Raw genomic sequence first — 21,310 nt, 5'->3', positions numbered from 1 at the left:
TTGGGACATGGGAAACCTAAATTATAGAACTATAAAAATTTGAAAAATAAAAATCCTAAAGATAGATTGGAACATAAGAAACATAAATAAAATATTTATAATTCACGAGGACATTTATAAGCTTCTAGAAATTAGATTTATCTTTTGAAAAATAAAAAAGTATCTAGTAAAAACTGGAAAATTTTCAAAACATTATGTTGAATGTCTATACATATTTTAGAAGTTCACAATAAAAATATGAGAGGCCAGCATGAGTGTAACGTGCATGAAGGCTAAATGTATTTATGTTGGTTGCATCTATTTTTTTTGTATTGTGAGAAGTTTTAAAAACGTGGGTTGACATTTATTAGAATATTTTTTTCGGAATTTTCACAGCTTCTTGGATACTTTTTTTCCATTTTTCTTTTGCCAAATCTAAAGCTTCTAAATCTTTTCATAAGTTTTTACTGTTTGGGTATAGGTTTTTCCCGTGATTTCTAAAACCTTATTAATTCTTTACACACAAATTTTAATAAAATTGATAAAAACCACTTTGATAATCACTTCTAACAAGGACATTGAGATAATTTAAATGGTTGGGTGTTGAAGGAGGCAGTCTGTTCGGTTTTAGAGCTAGAGGAAAAAATTAGACTTTCAAAAAGATTTTGAAACCTAGATTACGATAGTTTAGTACTTCAGTTTATGAAGTCAAAAAAGTTTTTTTCCCCAATTATCACCAGCAGCCGGTTTGGGCTTGGGCCGGCCAGAGGCAGGCCGAGTCGCAAGCGCCGTTGCCATCTCTAACACGCGGCACTGTAGGAATCGGCTACCTCCGGCTGCTCTGCTTTGTGAGATGCTCTTCCTCGTCCGGCGGCACCGCCGCCTCGCTCTCCCCTTCTCCAGTCTGCACGCACCCGCGCCCGCGCCCGCTCCCACACTGCCCTCCTCTCTCGACGCCTCGGCGGTGCTCAAGACGCTGTCCCTCTACGCCAACGATTGGCGCCGGGCGCTCGACTTCTTCCACTGGTCCGCCTCCCCCGCCGGCGCCAACTTGCCCCCGACCGCCGCCACCCTCGCCCGAGCGGTCGACATACTCGGCAAACACTTCGAGTTCCCGCTCGCCACCTCCCTCCTCCTTTCCCACCACGATCCTGGGGACCCCACCTTCCTCCGCCCCGCGCTCCGCGCCCTCCTCAACCGCCTCGCCGCCGCCAACCTCATCGACGACGCCCTCCACGCGTTCGAATCCACCGCTGCCTCCATCGGACTCTGCGATGAGGTCTCCTTCCACATCCTCGTCGACGCGCTCTGCGACCACCGCCGCGTCGACGAGGCCGACCACCTATGCTTCGGCAAGGACCCGCCGCCGTTCCCACCGGGCACGAAGACCCACAACCTGCTCCTCCGTGGGTGGGCTAAGGCCCACGCCTGGGCGCGTCTCCGCCAGCTGTGGTTCGACATGGACCGCCGCGGCGTTGCCAAGGACCTCCATTCCTACTCGATATACATGGATGCCCTTGCTAAGTCAGGCAAGCCGTGGAAGGCTTTCAAAGTTTTCAAGGAGATGAAGCAGAGAGGCATTCGAATCGATACTGTTGCTTACAACACTGCGATCCATGCTGTTGGGATGGCACAGGGCGTCGACTCTGCTGTAAGGTTGTACAGACAGATGGTTGATGCCGGTTGCAAACCAAATATTGCCACTTACAATGCGATTATCAAGTTATTCTGCAAGGAGGGTAGGTTCAAGGAAGGGTATGCGTTTGTTCAGCAGATGCGCAAGACTGGCTGCAAGCCCGACGTGCTCACATACCATTGCTTTTTCCAGTATTTGAGCCGTCCACAAGAGGTCCTCGGACTGTTTGAGAAAATGCTTGAGAGGGGTTGCCAGCCAAGGATGGACACATATGTCATGCTTATTAAGAGGTTTGGACGCTGGGGGTTCCTTCGGCCGGTGTTCATTGTGTGGAAGGCAATGGAAGAGCAGGGTCTTAGCCCGGATGCATTTGCATACAATGCACTTATTGATGCATTACTGCAAAAGGGTATGGTGGATTTGGCTAGGAAGTATGATGAGAAAATGCTTGCGAAGGGACTCTCACCTAAGCCCAGGAAAGAGCTGGGGACTAAGTTGCCAGAAGCAGAATCTGATAGTGATAACACATTAGATGGTGTGCTTTGATTTCTGTGAGCTAGACAGGGATGTACATTATCATGTTCTACTACCCATTGTTATCATCGAAACAATTGTTTGAATATGCTCATGTTCCCAAATATAGGCTGTTTTCATTCAAGGAGATCTAATATGATTTCATGGATTTTATATGGAATTCAAAGCAGACAATCATATTGCATTGCCATCAGTTATCATTAGGTTATTATCTGATAAATCTGTGGAAGAGGTGGGCCTCCAGAGCATTATGTGTTCCTGGAATCATAGGTGGACATGGTCACATGTGTAGGAAAAAGAATTATCATATGCTCATGGGTCTGGTGCAGCGGTGAGAACTCTCACTGAGTCACCAGGTCGCACATTCGAAGCAGCCTCTTCGTATTTGCGGGGAAGACTTGCCTCGGTTTATTCCTTCCCCAGACCTCGCTCCTGTGTGAGCCTCCGGCACTAGATCCGCCCTTTTTTATACGCTCATGGGCGTCCACCCCAGTTGACATAAGAAGTGGATGAAAGAACCAAGACGAATCAGCAATGAAGCAAAGGCCATGTAGTTTGTAAGGTCCCTAGTAAGTCAGCTTCAACTTGCTAAACAGCTCATGACGAGACCTGGAGCAGGAATACTGGTAAGTCAGCTTCAGCTTGCTAAACAGTTTCATGGCGAGACTTGGAGCATGAATACTTCAAGTACTTATCATGTCATATCAGACTCATTTTTTGGCTCATTTATTACTGAATTAAATTGGGATGAAAGTCGAAATGCAAAACTTTTAGATGGAATGCAGATCTTCTGATCTTCATGTGGTTGCTCCTTAAGTGAAGCCATCACATCAGACAAACTACTTGGCAGGGGATAGATGGCAATCATGGCATTCAAACTCAACTTGTTAGCTCTCCTGTGAGCAGCATGAACTGGGTTCTCCTTTGATTATCAACTGGCTTCTGTTCGTAACAGATTTGGCATGCAGTGGCAACTTGGTCAGGCATAGATTCTCTTGAGTCCAAACCCAGTAGGAATCAAATCAAGATGCTTCACAAAATATGAGAAACTGGTGACACAAGCACGTTGATGGAAGTACCATGCAGGCCCATGAGGAGAAAATTCAGAATAGATATGTTTGAATGCCACGTACTGAGCAGCTTGGAGGACATTGACAATTGGCATGCCACATACTGTGTTGTCAAAAGCGCAACAGGACTTCTCGTAGGAAGTCTGAATCTATGGCTTCGCTTAGTCTTGGGGGAGAGGCTTTCTGACAGAAAGCCTAAATTGATGAAATGAACGTTCAAATGATTTTCAGGTTAATAATGCCAATCAAGGAAGGCCCCTTTTTGAAAAGCCTCGAAACATATGAACCAAGCTAAAGATGAATGAAGCCGAAGGTACGGAAGCCAAAGCTTTAGCGTCGTCGGAAAATCTTGTAGATACAGCTCTGGATACTCTATATTTATCAATTTTTGTGGGTTGTACATGCCCTATCAAAGAAACTGCATGATACAATCATAAGCTTCTGAATCATAAATGAAGTTAAAATACAATACGTATGGAAAATCTTGTAGAGACGGTCTCTTCGAGAATTTAACTGTGTTGACCCGTTGTTGTTTTTTAGAATTTTGATGGGTCCTTAATATTTGGTGCCCAAATTTGTGAACTCATCAATGATCACAAATATGCCTTCCCGAAGGAAAATGATTGATAGCCTAACATATTGCGTTAACAATGCTGAAGAGCAAGGCTACACTAAAGATGTCAACTAGATCCAAGCTAATAATCAAAGATACTAAGAGAGAAAAACTAAGAGTGATTGAGCAAGATGATATCGATGCGGAGATTGAGGGGATAGAAACCATCCAAATACATACGGAGATAGAAAAACAAAAGTTGCTTCAGGCTACTCATCTTCAAAGATAAATAGATGAAGCCTCAGAAGAGCTTTAGCGCATGATAAGAGAAGAATATCTAGAACAAAGGCAAGAGTATAACAGATATCTCAACATGAACACCTTCATCCAAAAAGAGTAAGGCTATGTCAGTTTTATTTGCGACTGGTGCATCTCCACTCTCAAGGAATTTGAAAGCAGTCCCTTGACATGTTATTTACAAGTTTTCTATGCTTTTCTTCGTACGATGGGCAGTCTGACCTGAAGTAATTTCTCATGAGTCAGAAGGCAATTGTTGCATCATTCGGCGAAAGCACAATGGTATTGACCAAATCATTCTTTATGGCGGCAAGAGGTAGATTAAACTTGGTCCTCGTCCCTTCATCTAACATCGATCATCATATGGGAACAACTCAAGAACTAGTTGATTACAGCTTTCTAAGGCTTTCAAGCAAAATCAGTTACAACATATGCACTATTTGAATGTGTCCAAGAGGTAGATGAACCCCTTTAATTTATCTGCTAAGTTTTTTTGGTGGCTCTCTTCAATTTCCTCTTCTTCTACTCGTTGTATTGGGCAAATCTTGACTAGATATGTGCTTATTTGGGATTTGTCTTGGGTAGGTCCCAAAATCTAAAAGGTTTGGGTTCTAGGGTTACGATTTATGTGTGAAATCTCGGCTCTGTTGCCACTATTAGCTTATATAGGACCTTAGTCTATAGCCTTATCCACTAATAGAAAATTTTGATCACTCGTCTTATTTAAAATATTTATTCAAAAAATGTAAAAGTTTAAGCAAGCATAAACTATCTTAAATGATAAAATAAATCAAAACAAAATAAATGATAACTTATTATTATTTTGAATAAGACGAGTGATCAAAGTTTTTTTTTAAATATAATGGTGTCATATATTTATGAACCGAGAATACCTTTGAGATTCGAAGAGGAAGTCACCATAGATGCAATCACAGCTGTGTCGAGGAAGCTCCAACATTCGGTGTAGCATCGGTGAAATAATTGTGGCAGCCTTCCCCTCACAAACTGCATTAATGCAGATCGAATGCATGTAGTTATTAAGATGATAAGGTATGACTAACGTTGGTTTATATGCTGGCTTCCCTTATTTTTTTTATAGCACGGTGTGAAGGGAGTTGCAACTAATATGGTTATTGTAACCCAATTAAGGTGCAAGAAGTCCGGTTCGATCCTTTGGCCGATTTTGGACGAGATCAGCCCGGCAGTGCGAATGATTTGGAGTTTCTGTGCACTTAGGAGGAAGATTTAAATTGGAAATATGTAAAATGTTAGATGCCTTGCCTTGAATGAGTTTGATGCTAGGAAGTCATTGTGTCGTTGCTTTATGAGAATCCGAGGAAGGATACAGAGTACTCCAGAGTGCATCAATACACAATGAATGCAATCATCTTTTGGAGTGTAGAAAAAATGCAACATCTTTCTCCTAGCACCTGATATTATACCGACAAATAGCTTTCTCCAAACTGCCTTGGTATTAGATCAAGCTAGTGCCATGCATAGCGTGCGCAACGTGTTCGACAGAATGAGTCAGGCGACGCCCTAAATCTGTTTCTTTGTTTTCTAGGTTCAGTACATGTTCTTTTTTTTATCTCTATGTAGTATTGTACTGTACTCTGACATACGAATAGCTGATCATAGGCAATCATGTATGAAATCGTTGTCAAATCGTTCAGATAGTAGGAGCGTAATGAATCTGTATGTGACAGTGACATGCATAATCTTGATGGCAACCAGACGATCGACCATGTGTCTCCACTCTCCAGTCGTACATTTGTTGGTCCATGCATTCCGCTGCGCCGCTCAATGCTTGTATCAACGTATGCACCAAACTGTCGACAGCCTCACCAGAACGGCAGCGTGCTGTTCCTGCTGCCTTGTTCGGCGACGGGCACGTAGGCACGACCTGCTCCCTGTACGCTACGGGGCGTTCATATCATGCCCCCCCCCCCCCCCCCCCCCAGCCCCATGTCTGCAGGCGCGCGTACCGGCAGCTGCCGCACTGTCTTCCTCCCTGGCCCAACGACGACTTGCCTGAGATCGAGACGGCCAGACAGGTCCTGCACGTACATCTTATTGTACCGTGTACGCACGCGCGTACGTGATCGACCTAGCTGCAGCCAGCGCGTCGGATCCGCTGGCCGTCGGCCGCGCGGGGCCGGGCGGCGTGGCTGGAGCCGTCCGTATCGGCCGGGACCGCCGGAGCATGCCTGGATCGGGAGAGCAACGCAGTAATGGCGCCGTGCCGACGGCCTGGGACATCTCGACGACACGCCATGCCCCGCGGGGCCGCGACGGGCGCCTCCTCCGATCCGCTGGATGGCGCTCGCGCGGACGTGCGCTAACGACGTTGTCCCCTTACAGGGCGGCGTGCTCGCGGGGCGACAGCGCCACGGCCACGCCCACGCCCATGCCCCAATGGGCGACGGGCCATGGCCAGCGCAGCGACCCGTCGGTAGGGGGCGGTACCAGCGAGTCGGCGTCAGCGCGCGGCGCCGTGGACAACGAACGCGCATGCTGGTGTCACTGTTGCGTGCGGCCACGCACGGAAAGGTCGTCGTCGACCGGCCGGCTCGCCACCTAAGACTGAGAGTGCCTAGCTCTCCCCCGGCCGCCAAGATGCACGACATGAAAGGATCGACGATGAATAGACTGTGGAGCAATCCGCTCGATCGATCAATCTCCGTGGTGTGGTTACACTTACGGTGACTGATTGCACGCGTGTTGGACCGTCGGATCTCATGCCATGCCATGCTCGAATCGGATCCTCCGACGCATGGCCAAGGTGCGCGCATATATGCGTGCGACGTCGTCGTCCCCGACACGGCGCGGCGCGCACGATGCTCGTCCGGGACACGGCCCACGCCGGACAGGTTGCTTTAAATTGACCGTGCCGTGCGTCGACAGAGCAAGCCGCCAGGGCGCCGCGATCGACAGCTGCGTAAGTATCGTGCCGCGCCGTACGGCTAGTAGGTAGGTAACCGCCAGCAGGACCCATATGGCCGATTGCTTTCCTGGCCGCGCGCCGTCGACATAGACGACGCCGACGGTGATCTCTGATCTCCATGACCTCGCACCTATCTATCGTCTATCGATCCATCGAGATCATCCGGGCGTCGATCGCCGCGGTGGCTTCCTAGCTAGTTTGCGTCACATCGTGTTCGTGACAGCAGCAGCTTGTGGCTCCCTACGCCTGCGACACGGCAGTGGCAGCGGGCAATAAGGTCCGGCCGGTCACGGATCTATCCATCGGCGGTGAGCAGCTTTGGTTGATCTGATGGACATGGCGGTTGATGAAGACGTACACGACGACGTATTGTACGTGCGTACCGGCTGGATACAGCATCAGCTGCGTTCCCCGAATCGACGGGCTAACCGCTGTATTGACCCCACGGCGGCCGGCTCTGCTTCTGCTTGTTGCATTGTTGGAGTACCATCTCGTGGCAAGTTTTGCCCATGCATGCACGGTTCATTGCAAAGTGGTGACGCTCGTTCACTGAGCTTTTGGATTTGTCAGCGTAACTCTGCAAAGTACAGTACACGTTCATGGGTCTCCTTTGTCAAAGATCTCCATAAGAATAGTCGCAGTCGCAGTAGTAACCAAATCCTAACTCAAACGGTACAACTCCTTCATAGACCTTGATACCAAACTTCTTGCAAGGCAACTCCTTTATACTATACCTGCTTCAAACTCAGCAACTTCGAATGTACTCCTCAAAGCATCGAGTGCAAATTCAAGCTATGAATGTACTCCTCTTCCAGGCCCGGTACAAAGAAAACAACCTGATTATTGGATCAAACATTTCATGTATCCATCCATCCGACTAAGGACTTGTTCGGTTATTCTCATTCCACGTGGCTTAGGTGGATTGGCCGGGATTTAGATGTATTTTGGCTAGCTTTATACCTGCTGCAGCTTGTAGGTCTGCCCCACGAGCCGATCATGTATCCGTGTCAGACGTCCAATCGTTCCGGCGCGCATCAGAGACCGGGGGGCGAGGACGACTGGCACGATCGCCGGCCGCGTCGTACGTGCCGGGGCCGGTCTCGCCTAGAGCCACCAAGTGGCACAGTGCTAAGCGCGCCCTCGGTCGCTCGCACATGGGAATGATGACAGGAGAAAAGGGGCCGCCGGGGGAGGCTTTCCGTTTTGCTTTTGTGCGCCGGCGCCGCGTTCTCTCCGTCGTGCTCCAGACGGCAGGACGTACAGGGGGCCTCTTTTTGACCTGACCGCCAGATTCTTCATGCTTCAGAGCCGATCAGTGGTAGCAGTACTAGATGGAAATTGACACACCCCCGTTGCTAGTTGTTAGTGTTGCGTGAATGCCAACCGGCAATGCCCCCAAACAAGGGCGTACGTACACGTACGGCTACTATGCACGCAGCCGTGCCTGTGCATGCGCAGCGCAGGCCCGTGCATGCATGCATATGCAACGCGCGGCGTGCGTGCCCCGTGGCCGGGCTTTGAACAGCGCGCATCTGGTCAAAGGCGCCGTCGATCGGGATGGATGACGGTTGATAATGGATCGGATCTCCCACTTGGACGCATCAGTCAGTCATAGGCTCACTCACTCAGACGACGACTGAGAGCAGTGACTACACCACGCACCTCCTGAACGGCTAGACCCTCCTGATCCACACAGACACAGGAGGAGGAAGGGGCCTCTGCCCAAGAGCTTTCAGCTTCGAATTGATGAGCCTACGGTACGCCTAACACCTGTTACTGTACGGTGTCCAAGTCCCAACGTGCCCAAACTCCCACACGGCAGGCCAAGGTGGCACTGTAATACGTACTCCTCCCAATGACCTGGGCTGGGCCTCCGATCCACACTCCACTCCCCCTTCCAACATCTTTTTTTTTTTACCACAACATGCATGCTTTGTCTACGCTACTCTATGGAGCGAGTAGTCCTCAACCCCTAGCTCATCGTACTACAAACCTGATATAATAATGGGTTTAGTGTGTACTACAAACCTAGTAGGAGTACTAATATAATCTCGAACTGTCCATGCATGTCCAAGAGACAGGGCGATGTGCCGGCCGGTATGAAGGAGAGCCGCGATATCATGTGGTACGACATGGCATGCTTGCTTGCTGTATGAGCGGCATGCATTGACATTGACTCGGTTGGAGCTCGCTGCTCGGCCGGGACCTTTGCCTTGGGAACGGAATTTGTTCAAACTCACGTACGCTCCCTCCACTTTCTCTTTTTGCTCTAGCCCCATCGTGCGGATACCATACCAGTATACCACCGCAACAACAATGTGGTGCTAATGTGCTATACATCAAAAAAGAAGACGACGAAGAGAGAGAGGGTACGTATGGTACTCCTTCCGTTCGTTTTCAGTGATCGAGAAAATTTTTTACTTATAATTACGGTAGTGTTTGGTCGAAGAGCCAAGTAGAACGGAGTCGTTCCATCTCTGATTCTATGAACGGAGCCGCTCTGTTCTGTGTTTGGTAATCTGGAATAGAGCGGCTTTGTTTTTTGTTTGGTTGCAGAGTGAACCGAACGGAGCGTGACTGTGAGAGCGGGATGGGAACGGAGCGGCTCCGTCCGATTGATTTTTTGGAGCGGAATGGTTCCGGATCTGAGGAGAATATTCCCTAATTAAAGTCATTCCGTTCTAGGTCCTTTGTAACCAAACAGCAACAAAACTGGAACAGAACAACTCCGTTCTACTTGCACTTCAACCAAACACTACCTAACAGTCACGTTCCGACCCTAAACTTGGCTTACTTTTTGGCCTATGTAATGTTACTCCTCCGGCCGGTTTATTAAAAAAAAAACAAAGAGTTGCGGTCACCTGATCAGTCACGATAATTGACAAATCTGAATCCAGCCCTCCTCGATCGTCGTCTGCTAAGATTCAGAGACCAGAAAAACCCAGGGGAGTTGTTTGGACTATAGTAGTTTTATAACTGCGTCACGTACGGCAAGCAAAGTAGTTTATATAGATTAAATCATTATGGAAAAAAAAACAAGCATGCGCCGAGTTTTGGAGGGAACATCTTCATCCTTCCTTAAAAAGCGGCCGGTCGCCCAACCAAAACTCCAGATACAGCCACGGTACATGGCTGGATTAAAGAATTGGCTTCGACCCAGCGCGCTCCTAATTGTTTCGATTCTTAAGCTGCTGCCCTTAGTTAGGGAGAGTGTGCGTGAGACATGTCAGCTAGTACTGCTCCATCGATCACACTGCAGTGGCCAAGGCCGGGGGAGACCACTGAGGCACTGACGGTGTGTGAGTGAGTGAGTATATATATACAGGCGAGTAGGCGACGACCGAGGTCACACTTCGCCTCTCAAGCCTCTTGCCGATTGCTCCCATTCCATTCCATCCCACCGCTCGATCCAGCTACTACTACTGTACTTCGCATTCAGCAGCTAGCACTAGCAGGACAGACCACCGCATCTGGTTCTTCGACCGACGACCGAGTTGTTTGTTGGATCAGCACAGAGCCACACAGGACGAGATGAAGATGAGGACTCCTGCTGTGGCCTTCGCTGCTCTTCTGCTGCTGCTGCTTCAGATTACGACAAGAGCACATGGTATGCTTGCTTCAACTCATATATGTATGCATGGCCGTGTCTCCCTTCATTAGTGCTGGCCTGTGAGGTGTGTGTGTATCCGCCCCGGACTACATACTGATCTGGCCATGCGTAATATAATCCCTCTCTCTCTATTTCTCTCCAAGCAGGAATCAGGATGGACAGGCAGTTACACGAAGCAATCAACAGCAAAAAGGTCAGTACATATATATATATATACGAGTATATATAAACGAGCTACCGTACGTGCGTGATCGAAGCACTTGTTCGATCAGTTCCTACCGTATGAAAAGAAATTAATCAGACCAGATTTGCTGTGCTTGGCTTATTTTGCTGTCTTTGTCTCGATCCCGTGCCAATAACCAGAAGATGATGGCCGATCCCAAGAGCGGCGGCGGTGGGGAAGCAGCATCCATTGCTGCCGCCGGCGACTCGGTGAGGAAGCACTGCGCTCCCGATGGGCGGCGGCGTTGCTCAGGTACAACGAAGCAGATGACCCCTACTACTGTTGTTGGCAGCAGGTATAGCGAAGTGGCGATGATCATCAGCGCGCATGCGGCGCCGAGGTTCCATGAGGATTACTATGGGCCAAGTGGCCATGAGCCGAATCACCACTGACCAAGCTGTCCGCGAGCAAACCCATTTGCACATTTTTCTTCATCCCCTAGCGTACTACTAGCTGACTACCCGGCCCGTAGTTTTTCTTCTTCTCTTCATGCTTCTTCTTCGTCATCTCTTGGCTTGGAGAATAATGTAAAGGGAGAAGCTAAGCTAGTTAGCTAGTTTGTAGCACTGTTATTCATATTATGTTCCGCACGAGGCCACAATATATATAATATCTCTGTTATGTATGAGTACCTGTAATCTAGTTGATTAAAGCACATTTTAGCTCTGCACACAATAATAAGCTTGTATTTTTCCTGCTCCAATTTCTTTTTCTTCATATTCTCTCTCTCTATCTGGACACGCATATGCATTTATTCACGTGCAAGGTCAACCCAAGGTTCCACTCTCTGCACATTATTAGCATGCATTATGTAAAATTAACGGGTACCGGCACTGAAAGAAATACTCATGCATTTGGCAGCAAATCCAGTATATGTCAGTCGGCGGCTACGCGCCTAGCTAGAGGCATTAGTACAGTAACATTCTTTGCACAAGCCTTGGTCCCGTGCGCTGCTAGCTAGTCAACAGCATCGATAAAGTTGGAAGATATAATAGAATACATATGCGCTAGCGAAAGCTTTTGGCAGTTAATTTGGCACCTAGTATAGCTAGCTTTAATTTTACCTTCCGCACCTGCAACTTTTTAAACTAACAGCAGGTGGTTTGTTTGTAACCTCTCTTTGACGATGATGCAGGAAAGGTGAAAAAGGCAGCGGCGCACGCTGATGCAGCAGCGGGAGCCAAGCAGCAGCAGGTCAGTGTGCATGCATGCATGCATGCATGCGTTCGTTCGTTTTCAGGCTATATAGCTAACTTTCAGCCGCCACCTTCTGAACATTCGCACGGTGTCGACATGCATGCATCCATGCACAGATGTTCTGTTTTCTCGTTCCATGCTAGCAACAACTCTCACGTTCTTGGATATCGATCTACTTATTATTATGTGTACAGAGCAATGTCTCGACGGGTAACGTCCAGAGCAGCACAACGGTGGACGGCGAGGCCGCCGCGGCGCAGGCGCAGCATGGGCGCCACCAAAACGAGGCGGCGGAGGCGGCGACGACGTCCGCGGCTTCTTCTTCTTCTTCTTCCCCGGCCCCGGGCGTGGCGTACTACCCGGACATCATGGACATCGCCGGGATGGACTACTCGCCCGCCACGCGAAAGCCTCCCATCCACAACTGAATGGTGTCGTTGTTGGTGGTGGGCTTGGCTATACGAATGGAAGACCACCACCAGCGCAGCACGTGAGTTGGTGCGCGCAGCTCAAGTATATATATATATATATATATATATATATATATATATATATATATATATATATATATATATATATATATATATATATATATATATAGCTACCTCTAGCTCTACGCACATGCCTGGTGGTGCTTTCGACTGGCCGGCCTGTTAGCTCTGTCCGTTTGTTTGTTAGATTAGTGGTAGTTCACTAGTACAAAAAGGCTCAAAGCCTGCGGGGACGATATATTTTTACAGGCGGTTTCGGTTATCCACCGACTGTGTTATTTCTAGTGGCGGTTCCTTAAGAAAACCGCCACTAGAAATCGTATTTCTACTGGCGGTTCCTTAAGAAAACCGCCAGTAGAAATCCATGATTTGTAGTGGCGGTTTTCTTAAGGAACCGCCACTAGAAATACGATTTCTAGTGGCGGTTTTCTTAAGGAACCGCCACTAGAAATCATTTTTATCCTTAATTTTTCGAGTTTTTCAAACGGCCTCGTATGACAAAACCACCAAAATAAAAGTTGTAGATCTCTAAAAGTTATGAAACTTTGTAGTTGACAACTTTTTTGTTTGAACTCATTTCGGTTCTCAAAAATTGAATCTAAGTATGTCAAATTTAAAATTCAAATTTTGCAAAGTACCTCGGATGAAAAAAGTGTCAAAATAAAAGTTGTAGAACTTCAAAAGTTATTTATCTTTGTAGTTGACAACTGTTTTATTTGAATTCGTTTAGGGTCTCAAATAAGCAATTTACACTCAAATGGTTGTAATATGTGGAGAAAACAACTACAAACTAGACACAAGACATGTCATAGACGGAGTGGTAGGGGAGGGTACGCGCGAGGGTGAGGTCGACGGTTCGAATACTAACAACCGCGTAGCGCGCGAAAAATGCCGCGACTTGCGACTTCGACGGAGACGGGCGAGTGGGGTGGGGTGGGCCTAATAAAACTAAATTTTTTTTAACTATTTTTAAAATATGTTTTATGTTTCCTGGAAACGATTTGCACTGGCGGTTTTATTACGTCGACCGCCAGTGAAAATCGATTTTCACTGGCGGTTTTGTTACGCCGACCGCCAGTGAAAATCGATTTTCACTGGCGGTCCTCAGTTACCCGCCTGTGAAAATGATGATTTCTACTGGCCCCTAGCACTGGCGGTTACGAAAAACGCCACTATAAATAGGTTTACAACCGCCACTATAGAACTTCTCTGTACTAGTGGTTGCTAGCCGTAGTATAGCTAGCTAGCGAGTGCTCGAGCTCAGCTCTCGACCCGGTCCGGTCAGTCAAGCTGATCCTGAATACATAGAATAGCCGCGCGTACAGTCTAGTGACCCATCGATACTGGACAGCATCGCAGGAAATGCTGCGCCTTTTGTGACGACGAGATACTATTACAAAAGCCTTCCTTGGCGTTTCTCATCTCGAGTCCCCCGCGGACGACGGGGGCCGACGACTGCCTCTCACTGCATGCATGCATGCATGCATGATGCCTTTATTATGATTATTATTTCTTTATTCGTGATAACTCCGATCCGCCCCCGCTCGATCTAGTTACTTACTCGTCTTCATCCATCGACTTTGTAATGTGCACATGCACACTACGTACTAATCATTTCTCAGTAGCTAAAGTTCCAATCAGATCAGCGGACGGGTTGGTGAGGCGCGGCCGTTCGGCCGGCGATCCTCAGGGAGAGCGATGCCAACTGACACCGCCACCCACCTTCGACCATCACAAATAAGCTTCTCTCGTCAGCCGCCACTGATCACCTTGTGATATCGTGAGACTGAAATATGGATGTGCGAATGTATTGGGCTCTGATGTAATAAACAAGTGTGATGTGTTGTAATATATTCTTAAAAACTAAAATCGAACATGTTTTGAGCCTAAGGAGTGTTGAGCCTTAGGTCTAGCTAGCACGGGAATCTTTAGGACCGTGCCTGGGTCGTTGATAGATGTATGTTTCCTCCACAGATCATACCAGACCTATCGACCACCCTCAAATCGTGTCTACCCTACCACGGACGGACGGACGGACGTCCGTGCCATGTCATAAATGGCCATCTTTAGGGCAAGGCCAGCTGGTGGACGGGAGGGGGGCACAGCGCACGGGCAGGAGGTACGCGCGCGCCACCCCGGCGATGGCGACGCGGTCCGCGCGGGGGGCGGCAGTCCGGGCGGGCGGGCGTACCGTGCCGTCTGCTGACCTGCCTGTCGACCGCCATCCGCGCGTACGCTACGCCACCGCGCAAGGCCGGCGGCCCCGTAGAAAAATACTGCGCCATACCCATACGGGAGCATGAGTGCATGACGACGGTGAGATGCCGGTGGAATGGGATGCATGCAGCTGCGTTTCCACTGCCACTGTAACGGAAAGAGATTGTTACTGACGTGACGTACCGCTACAGCTTTTCGACCGGGTCTTGAGTCGATCTTGACTCGTCATGTATGCATCATGCATGATGCGTTGCTTTGGGACGCGTATCTACAGTAGTACAGTCACCAGACCAGGGCCAGTCACGAGGGGGCTTTGTTTAGTGCTTTACTGTAGTCCACTAGTCCGTGCTCGCGTTTTTTGTATGGCTCAACGCTGACAACCACCTGACGATGTTGATGATTTGATTGCCCAGCTAGCTGCCCCTGACTGCGCCGTTCTGACGGATCGGAAGCGAGCAATGTATTATATAAAAACAAGTCGCAGGCTGGCAGTGGCAGCGGCGGCCCGGGCATCGCGGAACAAGAAGGATGGAAAGGGTTTCCTTCAGCGCGCGCCCATCCTGCATATATGCTGCTCGAGTACACACACATATCCTTCTCGAGCAGAGAAGGCTTGAGAACCTGCTGTTGCTTTTTTTTTTCAAGGTTTAAAATACTCGGGACAAACTGGAAAATCAAACTGTCTCACTGAATACGTGACATTATTATATGTTGCCTTGCCTGACTGCAACGGGGGAGGCACAGCACAGAGAGCCTCAGAGCCGGATGGGCAAAAAAACAGACCAGATCAGTTGACTGAGTCTGTTCTATGTTTCGTTTTTTTCAGTAAATACTAAATACTCCATCGTCTCAAATTAATAAATCTATATTTAACGAAGCCAGACTTATAGATATTTTGTGCTTTTAAACAAGTTTACTATGGATTTATTCGATATAATAGGTGTTCTATTTTTATATATTTAGTTATTTATACTTCAAAGTATTTTAGCTTTTTTTTTATAAAGAAAAACGAGAACGGAGGGAGCAGTTTAGACTTTAGATGGGAGACCCATGCATATTTCCATTTCATGCCAAACCAAAGGCACCTGCAAACAAGGGCCGGTAGCTGAGACAAACAAGGGCCGTTTTCCCTGTGACTCTAGATTGGGCCCAATGGTTCGAAGGACTGGGCCGAGCAAGCCTCGAGATGCAAATGCAAATGCAAATGCGCAACCGAATAGGCCGGTGCTATTTTTGGAGGTGCACCGTGCACGTGCACCCCCGATTCCCGAATCCCCGATCGCTGAATCGTGTTTCCTGTTGCTACTTTTGGCATGGTTGTTTTGGATTGGAGGCGCCAGGCGCGGCAGCAGGTCATGACCATGCTCCGTCTCCGTTTCCAGGCTAGGCGCGCCACCATGTGCTCCACGTGCTCATGCTTTCCCCTTGGTTCCCCTCTCGATCGACTCGTGTAAAATTGTTCCCACGATATTTGTTGTATAACTTTGCGCCATGAAATTGGGCAGATGGCCAAGGGAGGGGGATAGTGGCGCGATGGAGGAGGTTGCTCGCCGACGCTGCGCCTCCGACGAACAACTCCCTCGTGCTGGCTGCGGCGAGGACTCACCGGAGCGACCCCTTTGCCAACCTCACCGCGTACAGCGGCGGCTGGAACATTAGCGACGAGCACTACTGGGCTTTACGGCACATCACAACACATCCCCTGCGTGCTCGTTCGTCTCGTACTCGTCTTCTTTCTTTCTCACTCATCACCCCCGCGCGCTTCCTCTGCATGCAGTCCGTGGAATGACTTATATTTTGAGACGGGGGAGTACCATGTACCAAAGTCCCCAATTATATACTCCCCCGTTCCAATTCCAATTTATAATATATTTAACTTTTTTACTCCAAATTTGATTAGCTTGTTTTACTAAAAAATCATTATTATTATTATTATTTATAACCATGATGTTGTTCAGTATATAATATACTTTAATTATGACTTTAAAATTTTGTTTTTTCCATTTTTTTTTGAATAAAATGAGTAGGTAAAAAAAATCAAAAGAACTATAAGTTGAGACAAAGTGAGTATCATATATATTCCATACTACAAGGGCATGTTTAACAATGTGTTAAACGCTATATTTTAAAAAATATAGAATTCAACTCATAAAAATAGATCCAATAATAATCTATTTTATAACTTTTTATTAAAAAAATATAAAGCAAGTCATGAAGTGACTCAAATATACTACACTTCATATTAATGCTATATCCTTTTTCTACGTCATTCTCAACCTTTTCTTTTCCTAATAACATACTTTAGTTTCCTAAAATATATGATTTAGTTTTTAACCAAGCTCAATATATTTTTAGTGTCCTAAACACTTTAAATGATATGGTATTTAAATTTTTTGAGACACTATTTTAAGGTACATCGTTGGAGATGCTCTATTAATGCACTTTAATTCTGTTCTAAGTACCTTTTAAGTTTTAATTCTGTTTTAATAAATAACATATCACATTTATATTTTCAAATAAATGCACCGTCAAGACATAATTCATGTAAACCATAACTAATTTGGTAAGATAATTGTTGTTATATTTGTTTCTAATAACTTAGATCAAATTAAGAGAAGTTTGACTTAGCATATACGTATAATGAACTTTAATTTGAAAATGGGAGAGTAAACGACAAGATCAATCTAAGTGGAGCTATTTGTTTCTTTGTTAACTAATAATAAATCGTCCAGCCAAATTCGAGTAGAGTGAACTCGAATACTGGGGAACCCGTTTAGACCCATTGAATTGAATTTCATTTTAATAATTATAATTTAGACACAAATCAACTAATCTAGTGTAGTTTCATGTGAAGTATATTTGTATACTAAAGTTCGCTATATGAGGAGATATTAATGATAGCGAGCCAAAAAAACGTGCTATAAGCTACAAATTATAAACATAGTCTAGTAATACGTAAAATCAAATTCCATCTCTCACCTTTTAAATTTGAGGATAGATTTATATCTGAAGTTTAGAAAAGTGGTGGAACGCTAAATTCAAAGTCAAATAGCTTTATCTATTAAGTAGATTCCAACTTCTCTGCAATAACGGATTAAAACAACCCTTTAGAGTTCTTTTATTCTTCAGAGTGTGTGCAGGATCTGCTCACAGCCTCACAGGCACTAACTGTGGATCGGAGCGCTGGCGATATGCATAACGTGACAGGAGTAGGATGCAGCACTAGCTCGTGGCCGTGGAGGTAACGCAAAGTGGAGTACGAGACAAAAGTCACAGGCACCAACTGTGCCCGTCCGGTGCCACTCCTCCTCGGGTCGGAGAAACGGACGGTCCGGATTGCCCCCATGATGTCCATCAATCAGACGCGGCACGCAAAACGTACAATTTAATTATTACACCACATCACCCCCAGGAAACCAAGACTTTGGGTATAAACTCCAGCTCCTAGTAGCACGACGGCCAGCGCAGCGCAGCGCACTGCAGATCGAGCGCGCGCGGCAGAGGCAGAGGCAGAGCCAAGCGAAGCGAAGCGGTCGGCGGGCGGGCATGGACTGGCACGCGTGGCTGTCGGGGGCGCGGCTGGAGCCGGCGCTGGTGTACGAGTACGCGCTGGTGTTCGCGCGCAACGAGCTGGAGGCCGACGACGTGGCCTTCTTGGACCACGAGTTCCTGCACAGCATGGGCATCTCGGTCGCCAAGCACCGCCTGGAGATCCTGAAGCTCGCCTGGCGCGACCGCCGGAGCCGCGGCCGCGCGGGAGCCGGCCGCCCCGCGGCGGCGCTGGCCCGCCTCCTCCTCGGCCGCGTCGCCAGGTACGTGCGCTCGCTCGTGCGCCGCGAGGGCGACTGCTCGTCCACGGCGCTCGTGCTGGTGCCCCCGACGACCCAGCCGCAGCAGCAGCAGCAGCGCCCCGGCGACGGCCGCAGCCCACCATGCGTCGGCGTCGGCGGCGTCTGTGTCTCGAAGCACAGCCAGCAGCGCCGCGGCGGCAACAAGGCGCTGCGGCGGGCCAGGTCGGAGCCCAAGGGCACCCCGCCCAGAGCCTCCGTCGTCGGTGGGAGGGCCGCCGCGGCCGTGCACGCGGTTGGCGACGACGTGGAGGGCGGGAGCGGCAGCGAGATGGTCAGGTGGGACCGCCTGTTCCAGGACCTCAAGCCCAACTGACACGCCGCCATCGAGTGCATGACGCTGGGACGACGGAGGAAGCATCAGCGTTCGGAGTGCTATGTTTAGTAACGGTTTGTGCTTATATATGTTTCATATGAGTGGTGAGTGTCGTCGTTGCTTTACTTTTGTTTCCTGTCGATGTTGTTTGCATGTACATGCAGTCTACGTTAGTGAGTGAGTCTATGGCTGGAACTGGCGATCGGCCGGACGACGTCTGGTTTTGCCGCCGGTATGATCAGCAGAGGCGGCTTCATCAAGTTGTGGATGTGTAATTGTGTATGTTCTTCGTTTGAACGAGTTTATACCCTGCTGTTCGTATGGCAGGAGTTCACTACATGACAATGATTCCATCTCTGAATTTGGGGCGTTGGTCACTATAGCTTCCCATGTACGTAGGTAACGTAGTTGGCCGGGTTTGGTGCGGGCATATCTGGTACCGTGCGCCAACGACAGCGAGCCAGTACGACGTGCTACCTTGCTTGCCTGATCGTGATCGGTGCAGATTGAACAACCAGTTTATATGGCAGAAACATAGTACTACCATATACACCCGCTCGGTTCGATCGCACGACGACATTGCAAAGGTTTTCAGTGATGGGATCTGCTGCACATTATCACGAACGACAGCCTTCGCTGTCCACGGTATATATATAATAACTTCCACAGAACGTTACCCTGCAGGCCAGCAAGCACCCAGTACTTCCAAGTACTGTGCTGTACTGCCAGAAACTACTGCACCCAACAAACAACCGTACCGCCACCACCGTCGCAGTGATTGTCTTTCAGACGATATGGACAAACAGATAGATGTGGCACCACCTACTAGCTAGCAAAGAGATAGATGTAAACGTGGTTAAAAGTCTCAGCGTCTCCCCGAGATGTACTTACTGCTGGTCTGTCTCTGTCTGTGCAGCTTTGAACCAATGGGTTCTTGAAGAACCTCCAACAAAGAAATCATCGGACGCCAATTCAGTTTACTAGTGTTGATTGTTTCCATTTCCCAGGCAGACTGCAAGCTGACACTGATACAGCAGTTTACGGATACAGAGTCCAATGTAACAGCAGTTTACGGATATAGTGTTGATACAGCAGTTTACCGATGTACCCAGTCAACTCAGGACAGGAGTGCCTTGGTTGAGACAGCGGCACGTGCTTCGGAAGTTCGTAGACGCTATTACGGCGGCACATGCTTCAGTCTCTTGTGTTGTGTGCACAACAGCCAGACAGGACGCCTGGCCCCTACTCTACGTTTTTTTTTCTTCATTTACTGGCCCTGATGATCCCGCGTCTGAATACTGGTTCGCGAATTTTTCTTGACACAGATCGCAAAAGCTACTCTTGAAATTGTTACCCAGCTGCTCGTACGGTAGTTAGGGGAGTGTTAGCAATGCGTTTTCAGAATAGCTGTCCTACTTGACTGTACGTGATTGTAGACAAAAGCTACTTGGCAGTTGGCAGCCTCCTTGTCACAAAACGGAGCCCAACGGCAACCCAAGTTCCAACGGTGAAGTAGAACCTTTATATTCGTAGTTCGATGACTTATGAGCAGCACAACATATAAATCAAGAAGTGTATTTACAGAGGTATATTCATGTTTTACAATTGTTGGAGCCAGAATTTGATTTGATATACCAGCGGACAGGGACGGATCCAGCGGTGGGGCGGGCGGGGCTCGAGCCCCCCCTACCGCTTCGGATCCCATGGAGCCCCACTATAGCCTCCTCTAATCTAAAATATATACAATATAGTGTAAAATGAGTTTTTATACTGCAGCAATTTAGTTCAGTCCCTCCTAAAGTTTTTTCTGGCTCCGTCCCTGCCAGCGGACCCCTCATTCTGTAACAAATGAGGCCCATTTCTCTTTGGAACATGCCTTTGCATGCAACCGTCGTGGGGGAACTGGGGATCATCCCAATGAGTTGTCAACTCCGAGCATAGCTACTAAGCTACTCCTTCCAATTTTTTTAGTTGACGTTTGTTAGTGTAAAGTTGTACTGTTGAGCGTCAAATAAAAAGAAATGGAGGTAGTACATCGCAGGAACAGGTGAGTTGTAGTTCCTTCCCTTTGTCATATGCTCCTAGCATGATTTTAGTTACGCACAAAGTACGTATTACATTTTCTTTGCTAGTTAAAGTTCATTCTCCTACTAAACTGGTGTCATGCTTTGCAGAGAAGGCATACGGCTGGAGTGCTGCATGTGATGCCTGATGTCTGAAGACTCAAGTGGTTTTAGATTGTGTGTGAGCCGTGTTGGCTGTAGTGTGGGCCGGTGTCTGTTGGGCTTTGAAAATGTCCCAATCCATGATGATGTATAAAGGTTGTAAACGTGCTACAGAACGGAGATAAGAAAGAAAACAACAGAACTCAGTTTCCAAGTATCCAACTCGCGTC

At 47.8% G+C, this 21,310-nt stretch overlaps 3 protein-coding genes across 4 annotated transcripts; all 3 read left to right on the top strand.

Moving 5' to 3' along the window:
• The first annotated feature begins 818 nt into the window (after window positions 1-818).
• On the top strand, window positions 819-3,696 carry LOC100274078 (uncharacterized). The gene has a single exon (NM_001148457.2). The coding sequence runs from the start codon at window positions 833-835 to the stop codon at window positions 2,159-2,161; it is 1,329 nt and encodes a 442-aa protein (NP_001141929.1). The 5' UTR covers window positions 819-832; the 3' UTR covers window positions 2,162-3,696.
• Window positions 3,697-10,271: 6,575 nt separating this feature from the next.
• LOC103648355 (uncharacterized) lies at window positions 10,272-12,551 on the top strand. 2 transcript variants are annotated; one of them, XM_020549250.2, is made up of 5 exons: window positions 10,272-10,620; window positions 10,770-10,816; window positions 10,990-11,098; window positions 11,982-12,040; window positions 12,238-12,551. In XM_020549250.2, the coding sequence occupies exons 1-5, from the start codon at window positions 10,545-10,547 to the stop codon at window positions 12,469-12,471; spliced, it is 525 nt and encodes a 174-aa protein (XP_020404839.1). In that variant the 5' UTR covers window positions 10,272-10,544; the 3' UTR covers window positions 12,472-12,551. The 2 variants fall into 2 exon arrangements, with proteins under 2 accessions (XP_020404839.1, XP_020404838.1); XM_020549249.2 differs by having other exon boundaries at window positions 10,279-10,620; window positions 10,987-11,098.
• A 5,613-nt stretch (window positions 12,552-18,164) lies between these two features.
• On the top strand, window positions 18,165-19,254 carry LOC103645858 (Sterile alpha motif (SAM) domain-containing protein). The gene has a single exon (XM_008670567.4). It carries the CDS (start codon window positions 18,298-18,300, stop codon window positions 18,913-18,915), a length of 618 nt encoding a protein of 205 aa, XP_008668789.1. The 5' UTR covers window positions 18,165-18,297; the 3' UTR covers window positions 18,916-19,254.
• The last annotated feature ends 2,056 nt before the right edge of the window (window positions 19,255-21,310 follow it).

Source organism: Zea mays, chromosome 2 (genome assembly GCF_902167145.1).
Source record: "Zea mays cultivar B73 chromosome 2, Zm-B73-REFERENCE-NAM-5.0, whole genome shotgun sequence".
In the NCBI taxonomy this organism is placed as follows: Eukaryota; Viridiplantae; Streptophyta; class Magnoliopsida; order Poales; family Poaceae; genus Zea; species Zea mays.
The sequence above is the reverse complement of the archived record's forward strand: the minus strand, read 5'-3'. Positions and strand labels throughout refer to the sequence as shown.